At 45.8% G+C, this 22879-nt stretch overlaps 1 protein-coding gene across 4 annotated transcripts in view; it reads left to right on the top strand.

The window, feature by feature from the left end:
* ddhd1b (DDHD domain containing 1b) overlaps positions 1-22879 on the top strand; it is a 107062-nt gene that overhangs the window by 48258 nt on the left and 35925 nt on the right. For all 4 annotated transcript variants that reach the window (XM_038779068.1, XM_038779059.1, XM_038779076.1 and 1 more), the window contains 5 exons: positions 3236-3348; positions 8067-8173; positions 9796-10055; positions 14238-14313; positions 16345-16494. In XM_038779068.1, coding sequence (XP_038634996.1) covers positions 3236-3348; positions 8067-8173; positions 9796-10055; positions 14238-14313; positions 16345-16494 — 706 coding nt within the window. The remainder of the gene's footprint in view (positions 1-3235; positions 3349-8066; positions 8174-9795; positions 10056-14237; positions 14314-16344; positions 16495-22879) is intronic.

Here is a 22879-nt window from a genome sequence, read left to right as displayed (position 1 = left end):
TGTGACTCTCATTCATTTCTGCTGTTTTTTCCTCCAAATTTGTGCTTGTGCTCAAATTCAGAAATTCTTAAGGCAGCATTTATATATGGAGGGAACATGTAATTTGCAAGACCTGTCTGGAGCAAAGATCAGCTGCACAATTATCTTTCTCAATTTGTTTCAAGCCTTTTTATAAAGTTAGAAGAATTTTGTTTTCTAATTTATATCCTTCTACAAATCACAAGAGGATTTAATAAACTTGCAGAATAGGCGGGTAATTGACAAATTGAGTTTGACACAAATAAATGTGAGGTAGTACATTTTTTGTGGAACGTGCAAGTCTAGGTAAAACGGACAAATAAGTGGATATCAAGAGTAAAAATACACTAATGACTTGTTGTGCTGTAGCTTAGCAAGTCCATATAAAAGCAGGGCAAGCACTAGGGGCACGATTTTCAGTGTCGGGCTGAATCTGGTGAGATTTTTTTAAATGTTGGGTGGAACCTGGATGTCCTGCCCCCATTTTTAACAAATCCAATTTTTCCCCAGCATGAGGAGGCATGATATGCACGAGAGAAACTCAAACTCAGTGGCGCCATTTGAACTCGGGTGTGTTTGATTTCAAACAGACCCCATTTTGGCTGGTCCAAAGATCTTAATCTGCAGTGTAGGTGTTGGAGTAGGTATAAATGCATGTGAAGGGTGGATAATATCTATTTAAATATCATAATCTGAAGTCTTTTCCCTTCTGTTTAAACAAGAAAAGAACAGGGTAGCTGTTAGCGAGATTGTAAACTGTTGGGACTGCTTTGATTGACAAGTCATCTGGGTATAGGTCTGAAAAAGAAATATAATCACTCAGTTTCAATAGTGACCTTTGTTCACATTTTCCATGGGCTATTAAAAAGCTACAATTAACTCAGCGGGGGGTCAGTTTGCAGTTTAACAGTTTAAAGAAGCTATTAAAGGATGTCTTTGTGCTGTCTGAAGAAAAGTTTGTTTTTATGACATTGAGGAGGTTTAAAAGTTTTGAATGGGTTTCATTGGTTTTTTCACTATCAAGTGTGTAAGAGAGAGGTGTATTAGACTGCAAAATTTTGCTTTTCAACTCCACATGCCTCATGACATCTGTCCATGATTAATTCTGGGTGAGTGGCTCTGAAGGTGGCATGAAAACTCTTCAGAGGCTGGTAAGAATGTGGAACTCTCTACCAAAGGGGGTAGTTGAAACAAACAATATTGATACATTAAGGGAAAAGTAGACAAAGGAGAGATAGGTATAGATGGTTACAATGATAGATTTAGATGAAAAAAAATAGAAAGAGGCTAAAGTGGGGCACAGACACCAACATGGGACTGGTTGGGCTGGATAACCTGTTTCTGTGCAGTAGCCTATATAAACTTGTGTACATCTACTCCTTCCCAACCATCCCACATTATCATGCTATCAAGTATTTTGCCACTGTAGCTTTAGGACAAAACTTTCTAATCATAGCTTTATCTAGTATTGTTAAATGCTTAGTCTGCTCCTGAGACTATGCTGATGTAGTCATCCCTTTATTAAAACAAATTCTTGTAAGTGGTTGTTTAATGTTGTTTGGTGTTGCACAATACAATGTTCATTATGCCTTTGTGACAAATCTTAACATTAGAAAACTCGTAACTTTAAATCTTAAACCACATACAATGGCTCTCTTTTAACTAAAAAATAAAAGTTGACGTTTGATTACAAACAAAGCCTCTGAGGAGAAACGGTTAAGACTTAGCGAAAGATGGGTGTCAGATTTTCTCCGTTATGTCAAGATTGCTTTGGTCAATGGGTCTGGGTTATCTCTGATTAGAACCTGGTAAAGTCATCTTTACGGCTCTGTATTGCTGAAACGTGACCTTTTTTAAGTACCGGATATAATTCCTGAGAAATCAACACATCTATTCTATCAGCTGGTTTCTTGAAGTGTTGTGGTTACTCTGCAGGTTGTACACTGACAACTATTTTATAATGAAAGCAGAGTGAAAAACAGTACTTCACACAACTGAAAACATGATCAGAACTCCCCTGACCATTATCAATGCTGGAACTCCAAACAAAGTCTGCCTATCTTTGTACATCCCTCCGCCTCGTTATAAACAATCAGAGTATAATATTTCTTGCCCAATATCTAAATGGACAATAGCATGACTCAGAGATTGTAGAAGGGAAAGTATGGCCGCACAGTGGTTAACACTACAGCCTCAGCGCCAGAGACCCAGGTGCAATTCCCTCCTTTGGTGACTGTGGAGTTTGCATTTTTTCCCAGCGTCTGTGTGGGTTTCCTCTGGGTACAGCAGTTTCCTTCCACAGTCCAAAGGTGGGCAGGTTAGATGGATTGGCCGTGCTAAAATTGTCCCTCCATGTCCAAAGATGTGCAGGTAGGTCGGGTAATGGGGATAGGACAGGGGGAGTGTGTCTGGGTAGACCCCCTTTTTCAGAGGGTTGGTGCAGACCCGATGGGCTGAATGGCCTCCTCCTGCACTACAGGAACTCTGTGGTTCTACGGAACCCTAATTTACATTGTGTACACATTCTATACCAGCTACAGGACATACTCAGAAGGTGAATTTGATCTACGCTCTCTTACAAATTAATGCTGGCTTTTGACCAACAAGTAGTTTATTTGCTTGAGACAGATGAGTGAACAGAATGACACGTTAAGATGCAGATCTCTCTGTTGTTTTCCTGGATGTATACAAAAAAACAAAAATATCACATGCTTTTTTTCATTTGACGTAAACTTTAAACAGCAGTCTATTTACTGACACCAGCATCTAGCTCAATGCACATACTAACTGGCAAAGACTAGTGGTGAGATTGAAACAGGCTTTTCACAGAAATACATACTGGCCTCTTTCCGAGGTACATAGAAACAAAGGCTAAAGATGGCTACATTTATTTTGGTTATCCCAGAAATTATTGCCTTTTTTAATAGTCACCCTGAAAGAATTTCAATCAACTTTTTCAGACTTTCATTAGTAACCAATTGAACCATAATTTCAACTGCAGTATGTAAGTACTTCATGTAGTTCATTTTGTGACGTTTTGCACTCTTGTCAACCTAGTGATGAAAGAATAAAGTTCATGTCCTTCAGTTTATTTTTGATTGTTAAACCTAAAGCTAAAAATAGATAGTATTTAAAACTAACAGCAGGATGATCTGTTTGCTTTAATCATCACACTTATTACAGCTCCACATAAGATTATTTCTCTTCTACTTGGTAGGATGCGAGAAGCTGCAAGAAAGGTTGAAGAAAAGCACTTTCCGTATGCCACAAATTTGGAATATGTTGAGTTTCTCCCTGTGGAGTGGAGGTCGAAGCTGTGCCTGGATGGGGGTAATTAAATGTAAACAGGGGTACCATTTGGATAATGGCTTTTTGTAGATATCGGTTGAATTGGAATCTGTGTATGATATCACTTATTCTCGTACCTTATTAAAATGGAAAGTATTTAAACATAAACCTACTAAATGTTATTAAGCATGGGTTTACAAGAAAATAGAGAAATTTTGCAAGCACCTGCCAGTTTTCTAAGCTTTCAAATTTCAAAGCTAATGACAATTGAACCAAGAGGTCTGCGGCCTCTTGGCTTTATATTGTCATTAAAGATTCTTTAACATTATTTAAAGAAGCCAGGGGAAGAGTTCTAGAAATGCTCAGCTGATCTGGTAGAATCTACAGCGAGAAACAGAGTTAAAGGCCCAGATTTCCAGCATCCAGAGGCATTTAAAAGAGGTGCTCATGACTTGAATCCGGGATTCCTACTGCCAACAATTTTCTTTGGTGCAGGATAAGGGTGCGGGCAGCCACACCCTGCAATCCCGACTTGGCTGGCACTATTGCGAGTGTAAGCATTTCCTACTCTGGGTAATCTGGATTTGGGAACTTTTTGAAAGGTAAATTTAAACAGCCTTGCCCATGCCCTTTCCATGCCCACTCACCCAGTATGCATTATGTACAGAATATATGAGCCATATAGTAACTCAATGGCCAGTACTGAATTCATAACAAACCCATTGTTGAAGCAGGTGTCTGGCCATCTGGCTCTATTGATGCAGTTATCAGATGGCCTTATTATGAATACTTGTCTGGGCTCCAAGATACTCAACTAGATTGGAACATAGAAAATACAGCACAGAACCGGAAGCACAGAAAATACCCATGATGTTGTGCCAAATTTGTGTCCTAGATTAAGAACAAATCAATCTACAATCCCAGCATTCTACCGTAATCCATTTCTATTCCCCTGATCATCTTATAAACCTCTATCAAGTCGCCCCTCGTCCTTCTCTGTTCTAATGAGAAAAGGCCTAGCACCCTCAACCTTTTCTCGTAAGACCTACTCTCCATTCCAGGCAACATCCTGGTAAATCTCCTTTGCACCTTTTCCAAAGCTTCCACATCCTTCCTAAAATGAGGCGACCAGAACTGCAGAGTACTCCAAATGCGGCCTTACCAAGGATTAGCTCAGCAGGGTTTTTTTTTTTAAGTGCTGGCTTGACATCTTTGCGGTTATTGCAAGTTTATCTTTCTTTTGTCACTGTCTGTGTCTATTTGGATATGATTAAAAGATGTAAAGTGAGGAAAAGCTCCTGTTAATGATAGTATGAATGGACCTGCTTGACACTTTTAATAGGGTTGTAAGAACAGCACTTTTTTTATTAAGCAGATTTCTGAGTGAATTCCCTTCGCATTTCAGGACTTGCCATTGTTATTATATGGCTCATTGGTTCTTTACATTGTGTGTATTTGGTGAGGGTCAAAGGGCCTAACAGTTTTTAAAACAACTGGAGCAAAATTCTGAACAAACCAAGGCAGGCATTCTAACCAGCCCAGCTTGGCACTTGCCCACTTCCATTACCACGTACGATCTATTTCCATGGTGGGCAAGTCAGACTCTCTCCCATCCCACCTTTCAGGAGCAAAAATTCGGTTTTACAGGGCACTTTATATTGAGGCGGTTCCGTCAATTAAATAAATTTTCCAACTCCAGCTTCCCGCCTCGGTCGCAAAGATCGGCACTACGGTACTAATGCTCCGAGCATTAGTACGTACACTTGCACTAGGGGTCCTATACAAAAGCCTAATCCATGATATAAATTTTGGCCCAATGCCAACCCACCCCCAAATCTCAATGAGGTACCCCCACTCAACCCTGTTGAATGCTTTTTCTGCATCCATCAAAATAATCACCTCTGGTTCAGTCACTGAGGAGGGCAACAACAACACATTCAACAATCTGATCCACCACCCGAGTTGCTAATCAGAACTATCTCCCAGGAGGCAGCCTGCTGCCTCAGCTGGTGAGTTAACAAACAGCAGGCCTCCCCCCCCCCCCCCCCCCCCCCCCCCCCGCCCAATTCTCCTAGAATGTCCTTCTCGAGCGACACAGCCGACTCACAGCCTTCACTGTTGACAAGAACAACTCTAAATCCATCTGTAATTTCTTTCTCTCTGCCAAAAGCTCTGGTGTTGGGTTAACCGAGTATTGGTGTTCCACCTCAAGAATGGAATGTCTCTGCCTCTCCACTGTCCCAGATTTATCGCAATAACCTTAGCACGGTAGCCTTGTGGATAGCACAATTGCTTCACAGCTCCAGGGTCCCAGGTTCGATTCCGGCTTGGGTCACTGTCTGTGTGGAGTCTGCACATCCTCCCCGTGTGTGCGTGGGTTTGCTCCGGTTTCCTCCCACAGTCCAAAGATGTGCAGGTTAGGTGGATTGGCCATGATAAATTGCCCTTAGTGTCCAAAATTGCCCTTAGTGTTGGGTGGGGTTACTGGGTTATGGGGATACGGTGGAGATGTTGACGTTGGGTAGGGTGCTCTTTCCAAGAGCCGGTGCAGACTCGATGGGCCGAATGGCCTCCTTCTGCACTGTAAATTCTATGATATCTATGAAATCATCTCTCCCCTAATAACAGTCTTCAGTGCTTCCCAGATCGTGGAAGGCAAAACCGCCTCGTTCTTGTTAAACTCCACATACTCCCCAATAGCAGAGGATAAACCCTTGCAAAATACCTTATCAGTGAGCAACACCGTTTCCATCCTTCACGGGGGGGTCACTGAAAGTGCCTGGCTCCAACAACAAGCCAACATAACGTGGGACATGATCGAATATAATAATCGCCGAGTACCCTGCTCCACACCCCCAGGGAGGAAAGACCTCCCACCACTAAGAAATCAATCTGGGAGTAAACCCGATGGACATGGGAAAAGAAAGAAAATCCCTTATCGCTCGGATACCCATATCTCCACGGGACTGCCCCCCCCGCCCCACCCCCTCCCAATTCGTTCCATGAACACCAGCATCTCCTTTGCCATCCCCGATACAGTGAAGGACTTGGGGCTCAACCGATCCAGCCTAGGATCCAGAACACAATTGAAGTCTGCCCCAATTAACTGATATGGGCCGAGATCTGGAATAGACACCGGCACCTTCTTGATGAATAATGAATTCCGAGTCATCCCAATTTGGTGCATACGTTTTGACCAAAACCACCGGCATATCCGCTAACACCCATTAACAATTACGCAACTCCCTCCTGAGTCTGTTAAAATGTTAACCACAGATAAAGTCACCCTCTTGTTAATCAAAGCCATGGCAAAAGTCCTAACATCAAAACTCCAGTGATACACTTGCTCCGCCCATATTTTCCGCTGCCTCATTTGATCTCGGATTTTCAAATAGGTCTGTAAAAGAAAACACATCAGCTTTCAAACTTTCCAGGTGGGCAAACACCTGGGACTTTTAACTGGACCATTTAACCCCGTCAAATTCCATGTATCAAAATATCAAACCAATTGGCAATGATTAAGTTATTTGTTTTAATTTCTGGGCTCTGACAGGAAAAAGCTGCTAAACTAACTATATTGTAGCCAGTTCTTGTACTTGGATTATTTTACAACTGTGAATATCCATATACATGAGTCAAGGGAAGGAAGTGAAAGAAAGATAGGCTTGCAACATGTACCAAAACAATTTTGAACAAATTAAATACTTTTGAAGCGTGACCACTGCTGTAAATTAGAAACTCTTGACAGCCAATTTGCACAAAGCAAGCTCTCAATCTAAAATAAGCAGATCATCTGTTTTCGATTGGAGTTGGCCAAGGAGGATTCACTGCTTGTCTTCAAAGTAGTGCCTTGAGAGGGAAGACAGGAACTTTGTTTAACGCCTCATCCAAACTATGGCTCCTGTGATGGTGCAACACTCTTTAGTACAGCACAGGAGTGTCACCCTGGATTATATGCTCCAGTATCTGGAACGGGGTTTAAACCCACAATTTTCTGACCGAGGTGGGAATGCTATCATGCTGCCGCGGCTGATACCTAAGAAGCCCTTGGTTTTCTGAGTTTGTGGACATTTGTTTTTCATGTATTTTGATATTAGCAGCAATTTCTGTTAGCCCAAAAGGAATTCTTAAAGCAGTGAGAAATAGTCAGTGCTACTTGAATACCAGTGTAAATGAAGAGGCATTCTATTCTAACTAACGTTCTTTTGTGCTACTAAAAATTATTGCTTTTTAATCATTAAAATAAATTTTAACCAATTTTGTTTCATATGGTTGCTGATACCACACTTGCTCCAGCCTACCAAAAACAAGTGGTTAAAAGGGAACTGTCACCTTGAAAAAGTATCCCTTTTTACCACAGTGGTAAATACTGCTGCAATACTGAGTTGTACATACCAGGAAATAGCAGTTCCACATTTGTGCTGAGTAAACTGATCTATGCTGAGTATATGTTGAAGGATCTAGAACTGGCATTGAATGCTCTGGGGAAGGAAAGAGAACATACAGTACAAGCTGCATTCCTATCTGGAAAATTTGCTGTGTGCTGAAGCTAGATGAGAATAACACTTGGGTTTGCTGAAGAAAGGTCACTTCAGCAAGGTGCTGGAGGCAGTCAGTAGCACCACTGGGGACAGTATTCAAACATGTTGCTTTAGTTCTGTAGAATCAATGTTTAAGTCAAATGTTCGTGAAGATTTATTTTCAGGTGTTGTCTTGCTGAATTAATGAAAATTGATCTTTTTCAACTTCTATGTTTCTAGATACTGTTGAAACTATTACCCCAGATAAAGTACGTGGACTTAGAGACATGTTAAACAGCAGTGCGATGGACATCATGTACTACACTAGCCCCCTTTACAGAGATGAGGTGTGTCTATTGGTCCTCTTGTAAAAGTGGGCTTAATGATAATGTAGGATTTTGAGTTAAATTCTTTGCATACAATACTAAATTTCACTAGTTTTCACAAAAGAATGCACTCTATGCACTGCTAATGACTATGGGATATAGAATGGCACTTTATATTTTGCTGTAAATCTAATCGATATTGTATAGATATGTCTTTATTTTTATTAACTGTTTTTAAGATTGCAATTCATTCGAGTTATTTGAGCTATTGTAAAAAACAAAAATTCTGTTTGCTCAATTAGTACAGCAAACAAATATCAATTTGACTGCTTGAAAGTAAACAATCATGATGTATGACCTTTCTGCTGCTATCTTAATTGTTTGTCTTGCATTTTGTTTATATCTGGCATAATTTCCATCCTTGCGGAATGTTGAGAGGAAACTCATTTGGAAAATATCGAGAAATAAGGGAGAAGAATGTTGCAGCATGTGCAAATATTGAAAAACCCAGTATCAGCGGCGGCCCGGTGGTGCACTGCTGCCTCAAGACACCGATGACCCGGTTTGATCCCGACCTGGAGTCACTGTCCATGTAGAGTTTGCACATTCTCCCCATGTCTGTGTGGGTCTTACCCCCACAATCTAAAAAGATGTGCAGGGTAGGAGGATTGGCCATGCTAAATTACCCCTTAATTGGAAAAAAATAATTGGGTACGCTAAATCCACCTACCCTGAACAGCTTTGGGTTGTGGGGGTGAGACCCACGCAGACACTGAAAGGATATGCAAACTCCACACAGACAGTGACCTGGTTCCTGGATCGAACCTGCGTCCATAGCGTTGTGAAACAACAGTACTAACCACTGCGCCCCAGTGCTGCCCCTAACTCTTTTATTTAATGCAGAATTCAGGCTTTCAAATCCGACTGATCCCCTGCCGCCATGATTCTTTTCCCCATGCCTTGTGCCTCAGGGTGAAAGATTGACATGAGCATTCGCAGCAGCTTCTGACCATTTCATTATTCTCTACATGGTGTACAAATAGATGATATACAAACACATGACATTAACAAGCTAAACATGGTTGTGTTGCAGCTTATAAGACCAAATTGTTGACAGCAAGTCTAGACTGAAAATAGGCAATATGACCATTTTTATTCTTTGGAATGTCTACACCTTGGAGCTAAATATGCAAACAATAATCAAACCTCATTAAGAAATGTGATGACATTTTTAATCTGCCCATTGATCTCATTAGGATCGGGCTGCAACTGTACACTGTGATAACCTGGGCAAGTAATTTTGAACTCTGTCACTCTAGCATAGTGGTTAGCACGTCCATGCCTGCTACCACGTCCATGCCTGCTACCTGCAAGAGCAACTCAGCTATTGCCACTCCGACAGCCTTTTCTTGTACCCCTGCATATATTATCCCTTCATGCTTATCCAATTCCCTTTTAAAAACCACAATTGAATCTGCCAGCTTGACTTGCGTGTGTATCTATCTCTCCAGATTCACCCAAATGTGATTTGTATACAAATATACATGTGTATTCATCATGTGGCTATGATATTTTTAATCCAGCTCATGCAAAAATGAAAGCTAGGTAGATCATTATATGTTTTTATATTTTTCTTTCTTCAGATTGTGAAAGGCCTTCAGCAGGAATTAAATCGGTTATATGCGCTTTTCTGTTCTCGGAATCCAGATTTCGAAATCCATGGCGGGAAGGTTTCAATAGTAGCCCACTCGCTAGGCTGTGTCATCACATATGACATTATGACTGGATGGTATCCAGTGCGATTTTATGACAAAATGGTCCAGGAGGAAGAAGAAATGACAGAGAATTCTATGAGTTTTGAGGAGCGTGAGCTTCTAGATGATATTCTCAAAACTAAACAACGGTAAGGATTTTTACATGGTGTAAAGTTGAAATTATGGTGCTAAACCTTTTTTTTTTTCAATCAAAATTAGGTACATAAAGTTACTAAGCTTGCATGAAGTGCAAAACTGATGAGCCAATTCAGAATTTTGGCAATGATGATTTTGAACTTTTGGTTTTATGTTGCAGTGTAGGAAAGGGGCTGTCTATCTTTGTTTGCTTAATCAGAATGCAGTAAAGATGATCAGATTTCCAAAAAGCGCATAGTCTATGGAAGGGACAAGAAGACCCTAGAACTTGATTTACTTGCATGAAAAAAAGCATTTTTTTCTTTTTGTTTGCTTCGAACAGCATTGGTTTCTTCTGACCGCGAAGGGCTAAGAAAACATTTGATTGTCAAAGCTAATATGTATACACATGAAGACTGTATTGCCTGGGTGATGGTTTTGCAAATAAAAAAAATAACTTAAAAGTGAATTTGGGATCAGCTGCTCAGAAAATCCTCCCAACTCTGCCCCCACACCTGGTCTTGACCAGTTAGTTAGTAACTAGAGCGCGTTAATTGAGGATTATCAAAAGAATGAGATGGAGGGAGGAGATGGGGGAGTTGTTAGTGTTTTGACACTATGGATTGTTTGATATACAATACCCTACCAGAAGTACAAATGGAGGTAATAAAGCTTTTAAAACTGAGGCCAATAAATATTTCTACAACAAAAGAAGATGGTTGCAGTTGTTGGATTCCAATCATTTCAGTCCTCGGACATCACTTCAGGAGTCCCCCAGGTTAGACCCAACCATCTTCAGCTGCTTTATCAACAACCTTCCCTCCAAAGGTCAGAATTGGGAATGTCTTTTGATGCTTGCACAGTGTTCAGTACCATTCATAACTCCTCAGATCCCGAAGGAGTCCGTGCTGACATGCAGCAGGACTTGGACAACATTCAAACCTGGGCTGATAAGTGGCAAGTAACATGTACCACACAAAATCCATTTCCCCATGACATTCAACAGCATGATCACTGCTAACTCTCAACCTTCAACAATTATGGTGTTGCCATTCACCAGCACCTTGACTAGATCAACCATATAAGTACTGTCGCAGGGGCGGCAAGGTGGTGCAATGGTTAGCACTGCTGCCTCACAGCGCCGAGGTCCCAGGTACGATCCCGGCTCTGGGTCACTGTCAAAGTGAAGTTTGCACATTCTCCCCATTTGCATGGGTTTAGCCCCACAACCCAAAGATGTGCAGGGTAGGTGGATTGGCCACGCTAAATTGCCCCTCAATTGGAAAAAATGAATTGGGTACTCTAAATTTATTTTTAAAAATAGATAACACTGCACAGCTCAGCAAGTCTGCAAAGATTATGGGCCCTGAGAATATTCTGGCAATAGTACTAAAGACGTGTTCCAAAACTAGCTGCACCTCTAGCCAAGCTGTTCCAGTACAGCTACAACACTGGCATCTACCTGGCAAAGTGTAAAATTGCCCAGGTGTGTCCTGTACACAAGAAACAGGACAAATCCAACCCAGTCAATTACCGGCCTATCAGTCTACTCTCCATCATTAGCAAAGTGATGGAAGGAGTCTGCAATAGTGCTATCAACCGGCACTTACTCAGTAGTAACCTGCTCGCGGATGCTCAGTTTGGGTTCCGCCAGGGTCACTCAGTTCCTGATGTCATTACAGCCTTGGTTCAAACATGGACAAAAGAACAATGTTTGAGGTGAGAGTGACTGCCCGTGACATCAAGGCAGCATTTGACTGGGTATGGAATCAAGGAGCCCTAGCTCAACTGGAGTCAATGGGAATCAGGGGAAACTCTCCGCTGGTTGGAGTTATACCTGGCACAAAGGAAGATGGTTGTGGTTGTTAGAGGTCAATCATCTCTGCTCCAGGACATCACTGCAGGAGTTCCTCAGGTAGTGTCCTAGGCCCAACCATCTTCAGTTGCTTCATCAATCACCTTCCATCAAAAGGTCAAAAGTGGGGATGTTTGCGGATGACTGCACAATGTTCAACACCATTCACGACTCCTCAGATAGTGAACAGTGCATGTCCAAATGCAGCAAGACCTGGATAATATCTGACAAGTGGCAAGTTACATTCGAGCCACACAAGTGCCAGGCAATGACCATCACCTACAAGAGAGGATCTAACCACCGCCCCATGACATTCAGTGGCATTACAATCGCTGAATCCTCCACAATCATCATCAATGGGTCAGCATTGAACTGGACTGAACTAGCCATATTAACACTGTGGCTACCAGGGCAGGTCAAAGACTAGGAATGCTATGGTGAGTAACTCACCTGACCTCCCCAAAGCCTGTCCACCATCTACAAGGCTAAAGTCAGGAGTGCAATGGAATATTCTCCACTTGCCTGGATGAGTGCAGCTCCAACAACACTCCAGAAGCTTGACACCATCTATGACAAAGCAGCCCACTTAATTGCTACCCCTTCCACAAACATTCAAACCCTCCACCACCGACAAGCAGTGGCAGCTGCGTACACCATCTACAAGATGCACGACAGTAACTCACCAAGGTTCCTTAGACAGCACCTGCCAAATCCACGACCAGTACCATCTGGAAGGACAAGAGCAGCCGATACCTAGGAACCCACCAGCTGGAGGTTCGCCTCCATGTCACTCACCGCCCTATCCTGAAAATATATTGCCAATCCTTCACTGTCGCAGGGGCAACATCCTGGAACTCCCTCCCTAACAGCACGAAGGGTGTTCCTACACCTCAAAGACTGCAGCGGCTCAAGAAGGTAGCACACCTTCTGAAGGGCAACTAGGGATGGCCAATAAATGCTGGCCTAACCAGCAATACTCGCATTCCATAAATGATTTTGCTTTTAAGTCTCCTTCGACAGTACCTTCCAAACCAATGACGTGTGCAACCAAGAAGGACAAGAGCAGCTGATATATGGGAACATGACCACCTGCAAGTTTCCATTCAGGTCATACACCACCCTGTCTTGGAATTAATCGCTGTTCCTTCACTCACCAGAGCAAAAACCTGCAACTCCATTCCCCAACAGCACTGTGGTGTATCTGCACCACAAAAATTGCAGCGGTTAAAGAGCACTCATGACCACCTGCTCAATGGGCATTTGAGGATGGTCATCAAATGCTAGCCTTGTGCACTCTCGTACCATGGACATGTTTTTTAAACAAGTAAATTGTGAAAGGATATGGAAAATGACCCACCAGGAAGTGGATAGCTCCATAGAAAGCAAGTCCAGTCGCAAAACAGTCTAAGGTTTGTGCGCTAAAATTCTGTGTGATCTGTAAAAGAAAAAGTGAAGAAAGTTACTCGTGTCATCATGGGTATTTCTATCTTTTTGAATTGCAGCCTTCAGCAGTCCCCGTCTCTCGTACCTTGTTTCCATTCTTGTCTTTCTCTCTCCCATTATCTTCCTCCACCTTCATTTTCTTGACTTGTCTCCCCTGTCTAAATATTCGGAGACTTGCTTTGCCATCTGGAATTGTCATAGTTGGTTATATGTTAAAATAATTATCTAGTACTATGCCACAAATCTATAATAAGTAATGCAAAGTAGCACTTTATCTGATACTGGGGGAAAGGTACTCATTGCCACTTTTTCCCCCCATTAGTTTCAATTGTTTGCCTCCTTTAGGTCTCTTTGCCATGTACTCTTCACTTAGCAACTGACATCCGATGTTTCTTCTAAATGGCGACTCCAGACCGTTGACAAGGTGATTGAAGTGTCCCAGAGTGAAGTGCTTTTTGATTTATTTTTTTACTTGCTCTGTAAAGTTTATTTTCACGACAATGTGACTTTGCTGTGTGGGCTGGTGGTTTTTGCAAACTTACTGCAGAGCGTGTCAGTCAGAGGTAGCAAGTCAGCAGTGATGTGTCAAGATTTTGCCACGCAGTTGCCTAAAGTTTAAGGTGGGTGGTAGTGTGTGTATATACGTGCGTGTCTATTTCAAAATAAATTTCAGACTATATTTGCCAGCCAACTCTGATATGCATATGAAAAGGATAGAGATAAATTTATTTTAATATCCAATTTTAACTATTCCTTGTGGCATAGCAATTGACAGCAGAGAACAAAATGCAGCTGAAGATTAGAATTTCATTTATAAAAAATTTTTGTGAAAAATATAAATGTTTTCAGTACATTTCTACCTATAGGCATTCTTTGATATTTAAATTTCATTTTACAGATTAAAACAATTAGAGCACCAATTACTTCAAGTGAAAGCTTCAGCTCCATTCAGATTACCTGCTTTGAAATTTAAGGTGAGCACCGGTAGATTTATTAACCTGCCATTTAAAATTTGCATAACTCTCAAATTCGGTGAGTTGGGATTTATCCTCCTGTCCCTTATTGATTTTTTAAAAAAAATCTAAATCATGTAAGTTCACTTGAGAATTTAGTCATATTGTTCTCAACAACATTGTACTTTTGGTGACTGGTGCAGAGTGTCTTTGTATTTTGGCAGTCGATGTTTGTTCATATTTTGTATTTAGCCTGCAATGATTTTCCCTCGAGCATGAATTCAGCTCAGCTGAGTTTGAGTTTAAAGTAGCAGTTAAGGCGAAGCATCTTTAAGCTACATGTTTCAGTTCCCCTGCCTAAAATGGTAGGCATAGCCACAGGTAACAAATGTTTAAAAGCTTCCAATTAAAAATAAGACAACATCCTTGGTGGTGACAGTTTTACACTCTCTGATAACAGCTACAGACGTCAGCAACAGCTGAATTGTTTTATTCTCTAGGACCTAGTGCTTCTCAAAGTGTGGTACGCGTACCGGTGCCGGTACGCGAGCCGTCGTCTCCCGGTACGTGGAGTACTCCCAGAAAAGAAACACTTTCACACTTGATACAGCGCAAAGGTGAGTGCTGAGCTGGGGCGGGGGGGGGGGGGGGGGTTCCAAGGTTCCGTCCTCGTGCTGAGCGGGGGGGGGGGGGTTGCGTCCTCGGGCCGTGCTTGGGGGGGGGGGGTTGCGACCTCGGCCCGTGCTGAGGGGGGGTTGTGTCCTCGGGGCTGTGCTGTGGGGGGTTGCGTCCTCGGACCGTGCTGAGGGGGGGTTGCGTCCTCGGGCCGTGCTGAGGGGGGGTTGCGTCCTCGGGCCGTGCTGTGGGGGGGTTGCGTCCTCGGGCCGTGCTGAGGGGGGGTTGCGTCCTCGGACCGTGCTGGGGGGGGGTGGGGTTGCGTCCTCGGGCCGTGCTTGGGGGGGGGGGGGGGGTTGCGTCCTCGGGCTGTGCTGGGGGGGGGGGGGGTTTGCGTCCTCGGGTCGTGCTGGGGGAGGGGGGTTGCGTCCTCGGCCCGTGCTGAGGGGGGGTGCATCCTCGGGGGGGGGGGGGGGGGGGTTTGCGTCCTCGGGCCGTGCTAGGGGGGGGTGGGCTTGCATCCTCGGGCTGTGCTGGGGGGGGTGGGGTGGGGGGGTTGCGTCCTCGGGCCGTGCTGAGGGGGAGTTGCGTCCTCGGGCCGTGCTGGCGGGGGGGGGGGGGTTGCGCTGCGCCCTCTGGCCGTGCTGAGCGGGGGGAGAGGGGTGATCTCAATTCCCCAGCTGGATTGGCTTGTTTCGCTCACCGGTCCCTGGCACAATGAAAAAAAAACTGCAGGTACGCCACATCAGATAGTTTGAGAAGCACTAGGTGAACTCCATCTGCAACTAGAGCTTTACATAGATCATAGGCATTCATGGAATTATGGTACATTTATACTTCAGCTCCTGGTTGTGAGCCAGTTTCCAGTCATCAACTAGAATAGTATGCAAGGTTAAGAGGCAGCCTTGGGGAAGGTTTGTCTTGATATGCATGGGGAAAGAACAGAATGGATGGTCTCTGGGTGGGATTTTACAGCCTCATCCACTGCTAGAATCGTCCAGACCAACCTAAAGTCAATGGACTTTTGGCTGATCCACCTAATCTCCTGTGACGGATCCTGCCACTACAGGGATGGAAAATCCAGGCCTCTGTCTTATGATAAAGAAGACCATGTGTTCCTTCTACTTATTAGGTAGTGCAACTCATTCATTGTAGCTGGTTCAAAAAAAAAACTGCTTTAGCTTCTTGGGATTATTTAAATTTGAGACTTGAACCAATGTTAAGTGTGCATATATTTTTTTAAAATAGGAGCGTCCATTCTAATGTTTAAAAAATGAAGCCGAATTTTGGCCTGGAGAGTTGGTGATCATTGTGATTATGATTTTCAGGATGTGAATACCAAATTTTGAATTCCTAACAGATGCTTCTGCTTTTTGTTTTGTGTCGTTTCTTTTTAATACTATCTGTCAAAGTGAAAATAAATGTAATTTATTTCAGGTTGAAAATTTTTTCTGCATGGGTTCACCTCTAGCTGTTTTCCTAGCATTACGTGGCATACGCCCTCAAAATAGTGGTAATCAGGATCACATTCTACCGAAAAGTATCTGTGGCCGATTGTACAATATATTTCACCCAACTGACCCTGTGGTGAGTTCTATTCTATATGTAATGCATCTTAACCATGTTTGCAGTCTCTTGAACTGTGAAATAGTCATAGGAAATAGAAGCAGGAGTAGGCCATTCGGCCTCTCGATCCTGCTTTGCCATTCAACTAGATCATGCCCTATCTACTATCTCAATGCCATTTTCCTGCACTATCCCTATATCCTTAATATCTGGAAATCTATTAATCACTTTTTTGAATATACCCAGGAGGTAACTGAGGGGGGACTTGATTGAGACATATAAAATTATGAGGGGCATAGCTGGAGTAGACGGGAAGAAACCTTTCCCCTTGGTGGAGAGATCAATGACCAGCGGGCATAGATTTAAGGTTAGAGGGGATGTGAGGAAAAACGTTTTCACCCAGAGGGTGGTGGGAATCTGTAACTCACTGCCTGAGAGGGTGGTAGAGGCATAGACCCTCATAAGGTTTAAGAAGTAATTAGATGTGCACTTGCAATGCCAAGGCATGCAAGGTTATGGGACAAGTGCTGGAAATGGGATTAGAATAGTTAGGTGTTGTTTTTTTATCGGTGCAGACATGATGGATCAAAGGGCATTTTTTATGCTGTAGACCACCATGACTACGACTGAACTTCGCCAGCCCTCTAGGGTAGGGAATTACAAGATTCTCCTCTGATTTAAAAGATTCCTCTTCATCTCGGTGCTAAATTACCTACTTTGTATTCTGTACCTCCTTCTTGCATCCATCCAATCGAGTCCTCAAAGAATTTTGTACACTTTGTTATGGGCCAGGGTTGAGAGAACCCCAAAGTGTATCATGGAGTTCACCTGACCCACAACTTTAAATAGATTGTGGGTATGGGGAACACACGGGCCTACTTTACAGGTGTGATGCAACAGAGATCTACAGTACTTTTAAATTAAAACAATGTTTATTTATAAAACCAGTTAATACTTTATAAACCCACAGTAAACATCGTAACTATCAACACCAATAAATCCCCCAAAGAATACAGTACGCTATAAGTAACTCTTAATTTTTCCTTGCAACATCAACATCCATAAGACAAAAAAACCTTTTTACAGAAAGACATCAGGTTTAACTTCTCTACAGAAACAGATATTATTTTTAAATCACCAAAGGATCTGGAGACAGTCTTTAGATTGCAGAGAGAGAGACTAATACACCATCTTGCTGTGACTGCAGCTATCCAGCTCTCAAAACGAAACTAAAAAACACTATGTAGCAGACAGCCCAAAGTAAAAGCAGACAGACAGCCCAGCTCCATCCACACTCTGACATCACTGCAGCCATCCGTCAAACACCCATTTCTTAAAGGTACACCCACTACTGCTATTTTCTAAACTCACATTTCTTAAAGGTACTCTCACATGACAACTTCAATGAAATCACCTCCCATTCTTTGGCACTCTACAGAATGTAGTTCTTCTCTCCTCATAGGACCATCCTGTCATCCCAGGCATCAGCCTGGTGAAACTTCGGTGCACGTCTCGTCTTCTATGACAAGTATATCCTTCCTTGGGTAAGGAAACCAATACTTTTCACAATCCACAATATATGCATGAGCATGTTAACATTCAGTGACTTGTGAACAAGGACACCCAGGTCCCTTTTGATAACGACATTTACCAATTTCTCTGTTTTTCCTACCAAAGTCCATAACGTCACATTTTTGCACATTATATTCCATCTGCCATGTTCTTGCCCACTCAGCCTATCAAAATCCTCTTGAAGCCTCTTTGCATTCTCCTCACAACTTGCATTCCCAGCTAGTTTAGTATTATCGGCAAACTTGGAAATATTATATTTGGTCCTCTCATCTAAATCATTGGTATAGATTGTAAATATCTGTGTCTCAAGCACTGATCCATGCAGTACCCTACAAGTCACACCTGCTAACCTGAGAATGACAAAGTTTATCTCTACTCTCTACTTGCTGTCCATTAACCAGTTGTCAATCCATGCCAGAATATTACCCCCAATTCCATGGACTATAATTTTGCTTACTGATCCTTGTATGGTACCTTGTGGAAAGTGTTCTGAAGATCCATGTTCACAGGTTAACCCTTCTTCATTCTGCTAATTACATCCTTAAAATAAACTCTTAACAGGTTTGTCAAACATAATTTCCCTTTCTTAAATCCATGTTTACTTTGTCCAGTCCAACCAATATTTTGTAAGTGCCCAGTTATCACATCCTTCAGAATAGATTCTAGCATTTTCCACGCTACTGATATTGGGCTAATAGGTATGTAGTTCCCTGTTTTCTCTCTCCTTTCTCAAAGAGTGGGAATATATTTGTCACCTTGCAATCTCACGACACCATTCCAGAACCTATAGAAGTTTGTAAGATGACCACCAATTAATTTTCTATCTCTCGCCACCACTTTCAATACTTTGGGATGTAGATTGTCCAGTCCAGAGAATTTCTCAACTTTCAGCCTCATTAATTTCTCCAGTACTACTTTCCTGGTAGCCGCTTGGTTCTTTAGTATTTGAGAGTTTTTTTTTCGTAACTTCCTCCATGAAGATATACGCAAAGTAATTGTTTAATTTCTCCACCAATTCTTTATTCTCCATTATAAGTTCTCCTGTCTCAGCCTGCAGAGGGCCCACATTTGGGGCGCAATTCTCCACTCCCCACGCCGGGTGGGAGAATCGCAGGACGGCCGGGCAACTCACGACATGCCCCCTGGTGCACCCCGCGATTCTCCCACCCCGCTCGGAAGAATCACCACTCGCCGGTTTTCACGGCGACCGGCGATTCTCCGGCCCAGATGGGCTGGGCGGCCTGCCGTTCCCGACCGGTTCACGACGGCGGCAACCACACCTGGTCGCTGCCGTCGTGGACATGGGCGCCAAAGTGCCGTTTGAAGCTTGTGGGGGGCGGAGAGGGGAGTGAGCACCATGGCCGTGCTCGGGAGGGGACTGGCCCGCGATCGGTGCCCACCGATCGTCGGGCCGGTGTCTCAAAGCGACGCACTCTTTCCCCTCCGCCGCCCCGCAAGATCAAGCTGCCACGTCTTGGGGGGCAGTGGAGAGGAAGACGGCAACTGCGCATGTGCGGGTTTGAGCCGTCAGCCGTCGTGACGTCAGCCGCGCATGCGCGGGTTGGAGCCGGCCAACCTGCGCATGCGCGGCTGACGTCACATAGGCGCCCCCGTCGTGTCATTCTCGACGCGCCGCCTTGACGCAAGCGTCAAGGCCCGGTGGCCGAGAATAACGGAGCGCCGCTCCTAGCCCCCCGGGTGGGGGTGAATAAGGTGAGAGGAGCGGCCTCCGAGGCCGTCGTGAAACTCGGCCGAGTTCACGGCGGCCTTCCCGATTTTTCACGGGAGCGGAGAATTCCGCCCTTTGGTTTTGCTAATCTATTCCTTTTAGCATCCCTTTAGATGCTTTTATAGTCCATTTTTATGTTTCTCGCTAGTTACCCGTTGCTGAATTTCAAAATGCTCCTGAATGCTACTGAGGCTTACTACCTTTTGGCAATATTATAAGCTTCTTCCTTTGATCTAATGCAGTCTTTAGCCATGCTTTGATCATAATTTCCTGCTAGGTTTTTATGCCTCAAAGGAATGTAAATTTGTTGTAAACCATGTATTAATTTTTAAAATGCTAGGTATTACATGTGTACCATCATATCTTTTAATGCAGTTTCCCAATCTAACACAGCTAATTTGCCTCTTTGGCTTTTGCAGTTCCCTTTGTTTAGATTTAAGACCCTGGTTTCAGATTGAACTATATCACTTTAAGCTTAATGTAAAATTCCATCATATTGTGGTCACTCTTTCCTAGAAGCTTCTTTACAGCAAGATATTTAATTAACTCTTTCTCATTGAACGATACTAGATCTAAAATAGCCTGATCTCTAGTTGGTTCCTCAACATACTGTTCAAGAAAACACATTCCAGGAATTTATCCTCCATAGCGTTAGTGCTAATTAGGTTCACCCAGTTTATGTGTAGATTGAGATCCCAGGATTACTGCATTACCCTTGTTACATGCCCTCTAATTTCCTGATTTATACTGTTTGGTGGCCTCAACAACTAGTAAACGACCCCTTACTGTTTCTTAGCTCCACTCAAACTGATTCTACACCTTGATCTTTTATCCTCTCTCATTAATGTTCTGCTCTTATTCTTTATTAACAATCTCCATCTTCCTTTCACTTTTTCCTATCCTTCCTAAATGTCAAATAACCTTAAACACTCTGTCTTTGTCACTCTGCAGCCACATCTCCATAATGGCAATTATACTGCTTATTTTTACATGAATTTGAACCATCGATTCATCTATCTTGTTGAGAATGTAGTGTGGCTTGACTTCCGGGCGGCGAGCGAGGAGGTCGCAGGGAGAGGGGCTCCCGCAAGCGGTGGACAGCAGGAGGAACAGCCCCCCCCCCCCCCCCCCCCCCCCCGACAGGCCGGACGGCGGAGGAGCCGGAGCGGGAGCCGAGGAGACGGAGCCGAGGAGCCGAGGAGCCGGGGAGCCGAGGAGCCGGGGAGCCGAGGAGCCGAGGAGCCGAGGAGCCGGGGCGGAGGAGCCGAGGAGCCGAGGAGCCGGAGCGGGAGCCGAGGAGCCGGAGCCGAGGAGCCGGAGCGGGAGCGGAGGAGCCGGAGCGGAGGAGCCGGAGCGGCGACAGGGGGGCCCAACAGCAGCAGGTCCATCCCCTCTCCCTCCCCCCCCCCCCCCCCACGCGGGCCAGGTGCGGCGGCGGCCCCTCTTCTCTCCCCCCCCCCCACGCGACCCAGGAGCGGTGCGGCGGCGGCGGCCCCTCTTCTCTCCCCCCCCCCCCCCCCCCCCCCCCCCCACGCGGGCCAGGAGCGGGGCGGCGGCGGCGGCCCCCCTTCTCTCCCCCCCCCCCCCCCCCCCCACGCGGGCCAGGAGCGGTGCGGCGGCGGCGGCCCCTCTTCTCCCCCCCCCCCCCCCCCCCCCACGCGGGCCAGGAGCGGTGCGGCGGCCCCTCTTCTCTCTCCCCCCCCCCCCCCCCCCCCCCCCCCCCCCCACGCGGGCCAGGAGCGGTGCGGCGGCGGCGGCCCCTCTTCTCCCCCCCCCCCCCCCCCCCCCACGCGGGCCAGGAGCGGTGCGGCGGCGGCGGCCCCTCTTCTCTCTCCCCCCCCCCCCCCCCCCCCCCCCCCCACGCGGGCCAGGAGCGGTGCGGCGGCGGCGGCCCCTCTTCTCTCCCCCCCCCCCCCCCCCCCCCCCACGCGGGCCAGGAGCGGTGCGGCGGCGGCGGCCCCTCTTCTCTCTCTCCCCCCCCCCCCCCCCCCCCCCCCCCCACGCGGGCCAGGAGCGGTGCGGCGGCGGCGGCCCCTCTTCTCCCTCCCCCCCCCCCCCCCCCCCACGCGGGCCAGGAGCGGTGCGGCGGCGGCGGCCCCTCTTCTCTCTCTCCCCCCCCCCCCCCCCCCACGCGGGCCAGGAGCGGTGCGGCGGCGGCGGCCCCTCTTCTCCCCCCCCCCCCCCCCCCCCCACGCGGGCCAGGAGCGGTGCGGCGGCGGGGGCCCCTCTTCTCTTTCCCCCCCCCCCCCCCCCCCAGCCAGCAGCGGGGACCCCCCCCCCCCCCCCAGCCAGCAGCGGGGACACACCCCCCCCCCCAGCCAGCAGCGGGGACACAACCCCCCCCCCCCCCCAGCCAGCAGCGGGGACACAACCCCCCCCCCCCCCAGCCAGCAGCGGGGACACAACCCCCCCCCAGCCAGCAGCGGGGACCCCCCCCCCCCCAACCAGCAGCGGGGACCCCCCCCCCCCCCCCCCAACCAGCAGCGACCACCGGCCCACTCGCCCCTCCCCCCCCCCCCCCCCAACTGCTGTGACCACCACGTGGCAAAGACAAAGGGACTCTCTCTCCTGGTTGAGTGGGGAAAAAAGAAAAAAGAGACTTGTATTTCTGTTCTTCCCAAAAGAAAACTGGTAAAGAGAAAAGGGGTAGGGGAAATAAATTAAAAAAAAATATATATATATATATATATATATATATACATATATAGATATATAATAATAAATAAAATAAAAATAGGGTGCGGAAAAGGGGGAAAAAGAAGAACAAGGAGAGAAGAAAAGATGAAGGGGAAGGGGGAGAAAAAAGTGCCAGAAAGGAGCCAAGAGAAAGGGGGCACCGGAAGTAGACTGGGCAAAGGGAAAGCCAGCTCGGGCGAACGAGTCAACACGCGAAGCGGCGGGAAGGATGCTTCGCCGCATCCAGAAGAGCTGGACGGGCGGGCAACCTCTCCCCTGGGGTTAGAGGGGGGCGTGAATTGGAAGGAAGCCTTTGCCGAGGTGGTGAGGGAGCAGCTGCAGGCATTCAAGGCAGAGTTAAAAGCAGACGCAGAGGCCGCAGCACAGGCAGCAGCGACCAGGGCCATGTCAGGGGTGCAGCAGGTTCTG

The sequence above is a fragment of the Scyliorhinus canicula genome, chromosome 2 (genome assembly GCF_902713615.1).
Source record: "Scyliorhinus canicula chromosome 2, sScyCan1.1, whole genome shotgun sequence".
NCBI classification, from domain to species: domain Eukaryota; kingdom Metazoa; phylum Chordata; class Chondrichthyes; order Carcharhiniformes; family Scyliorhinidae; genus Scyliorhinus; species Scyliorhinus canicula.
Note: the sequence above shows the minus strand (reverse complement) of the source record. Positions and strands in the feature narration are given on the sequence as shown.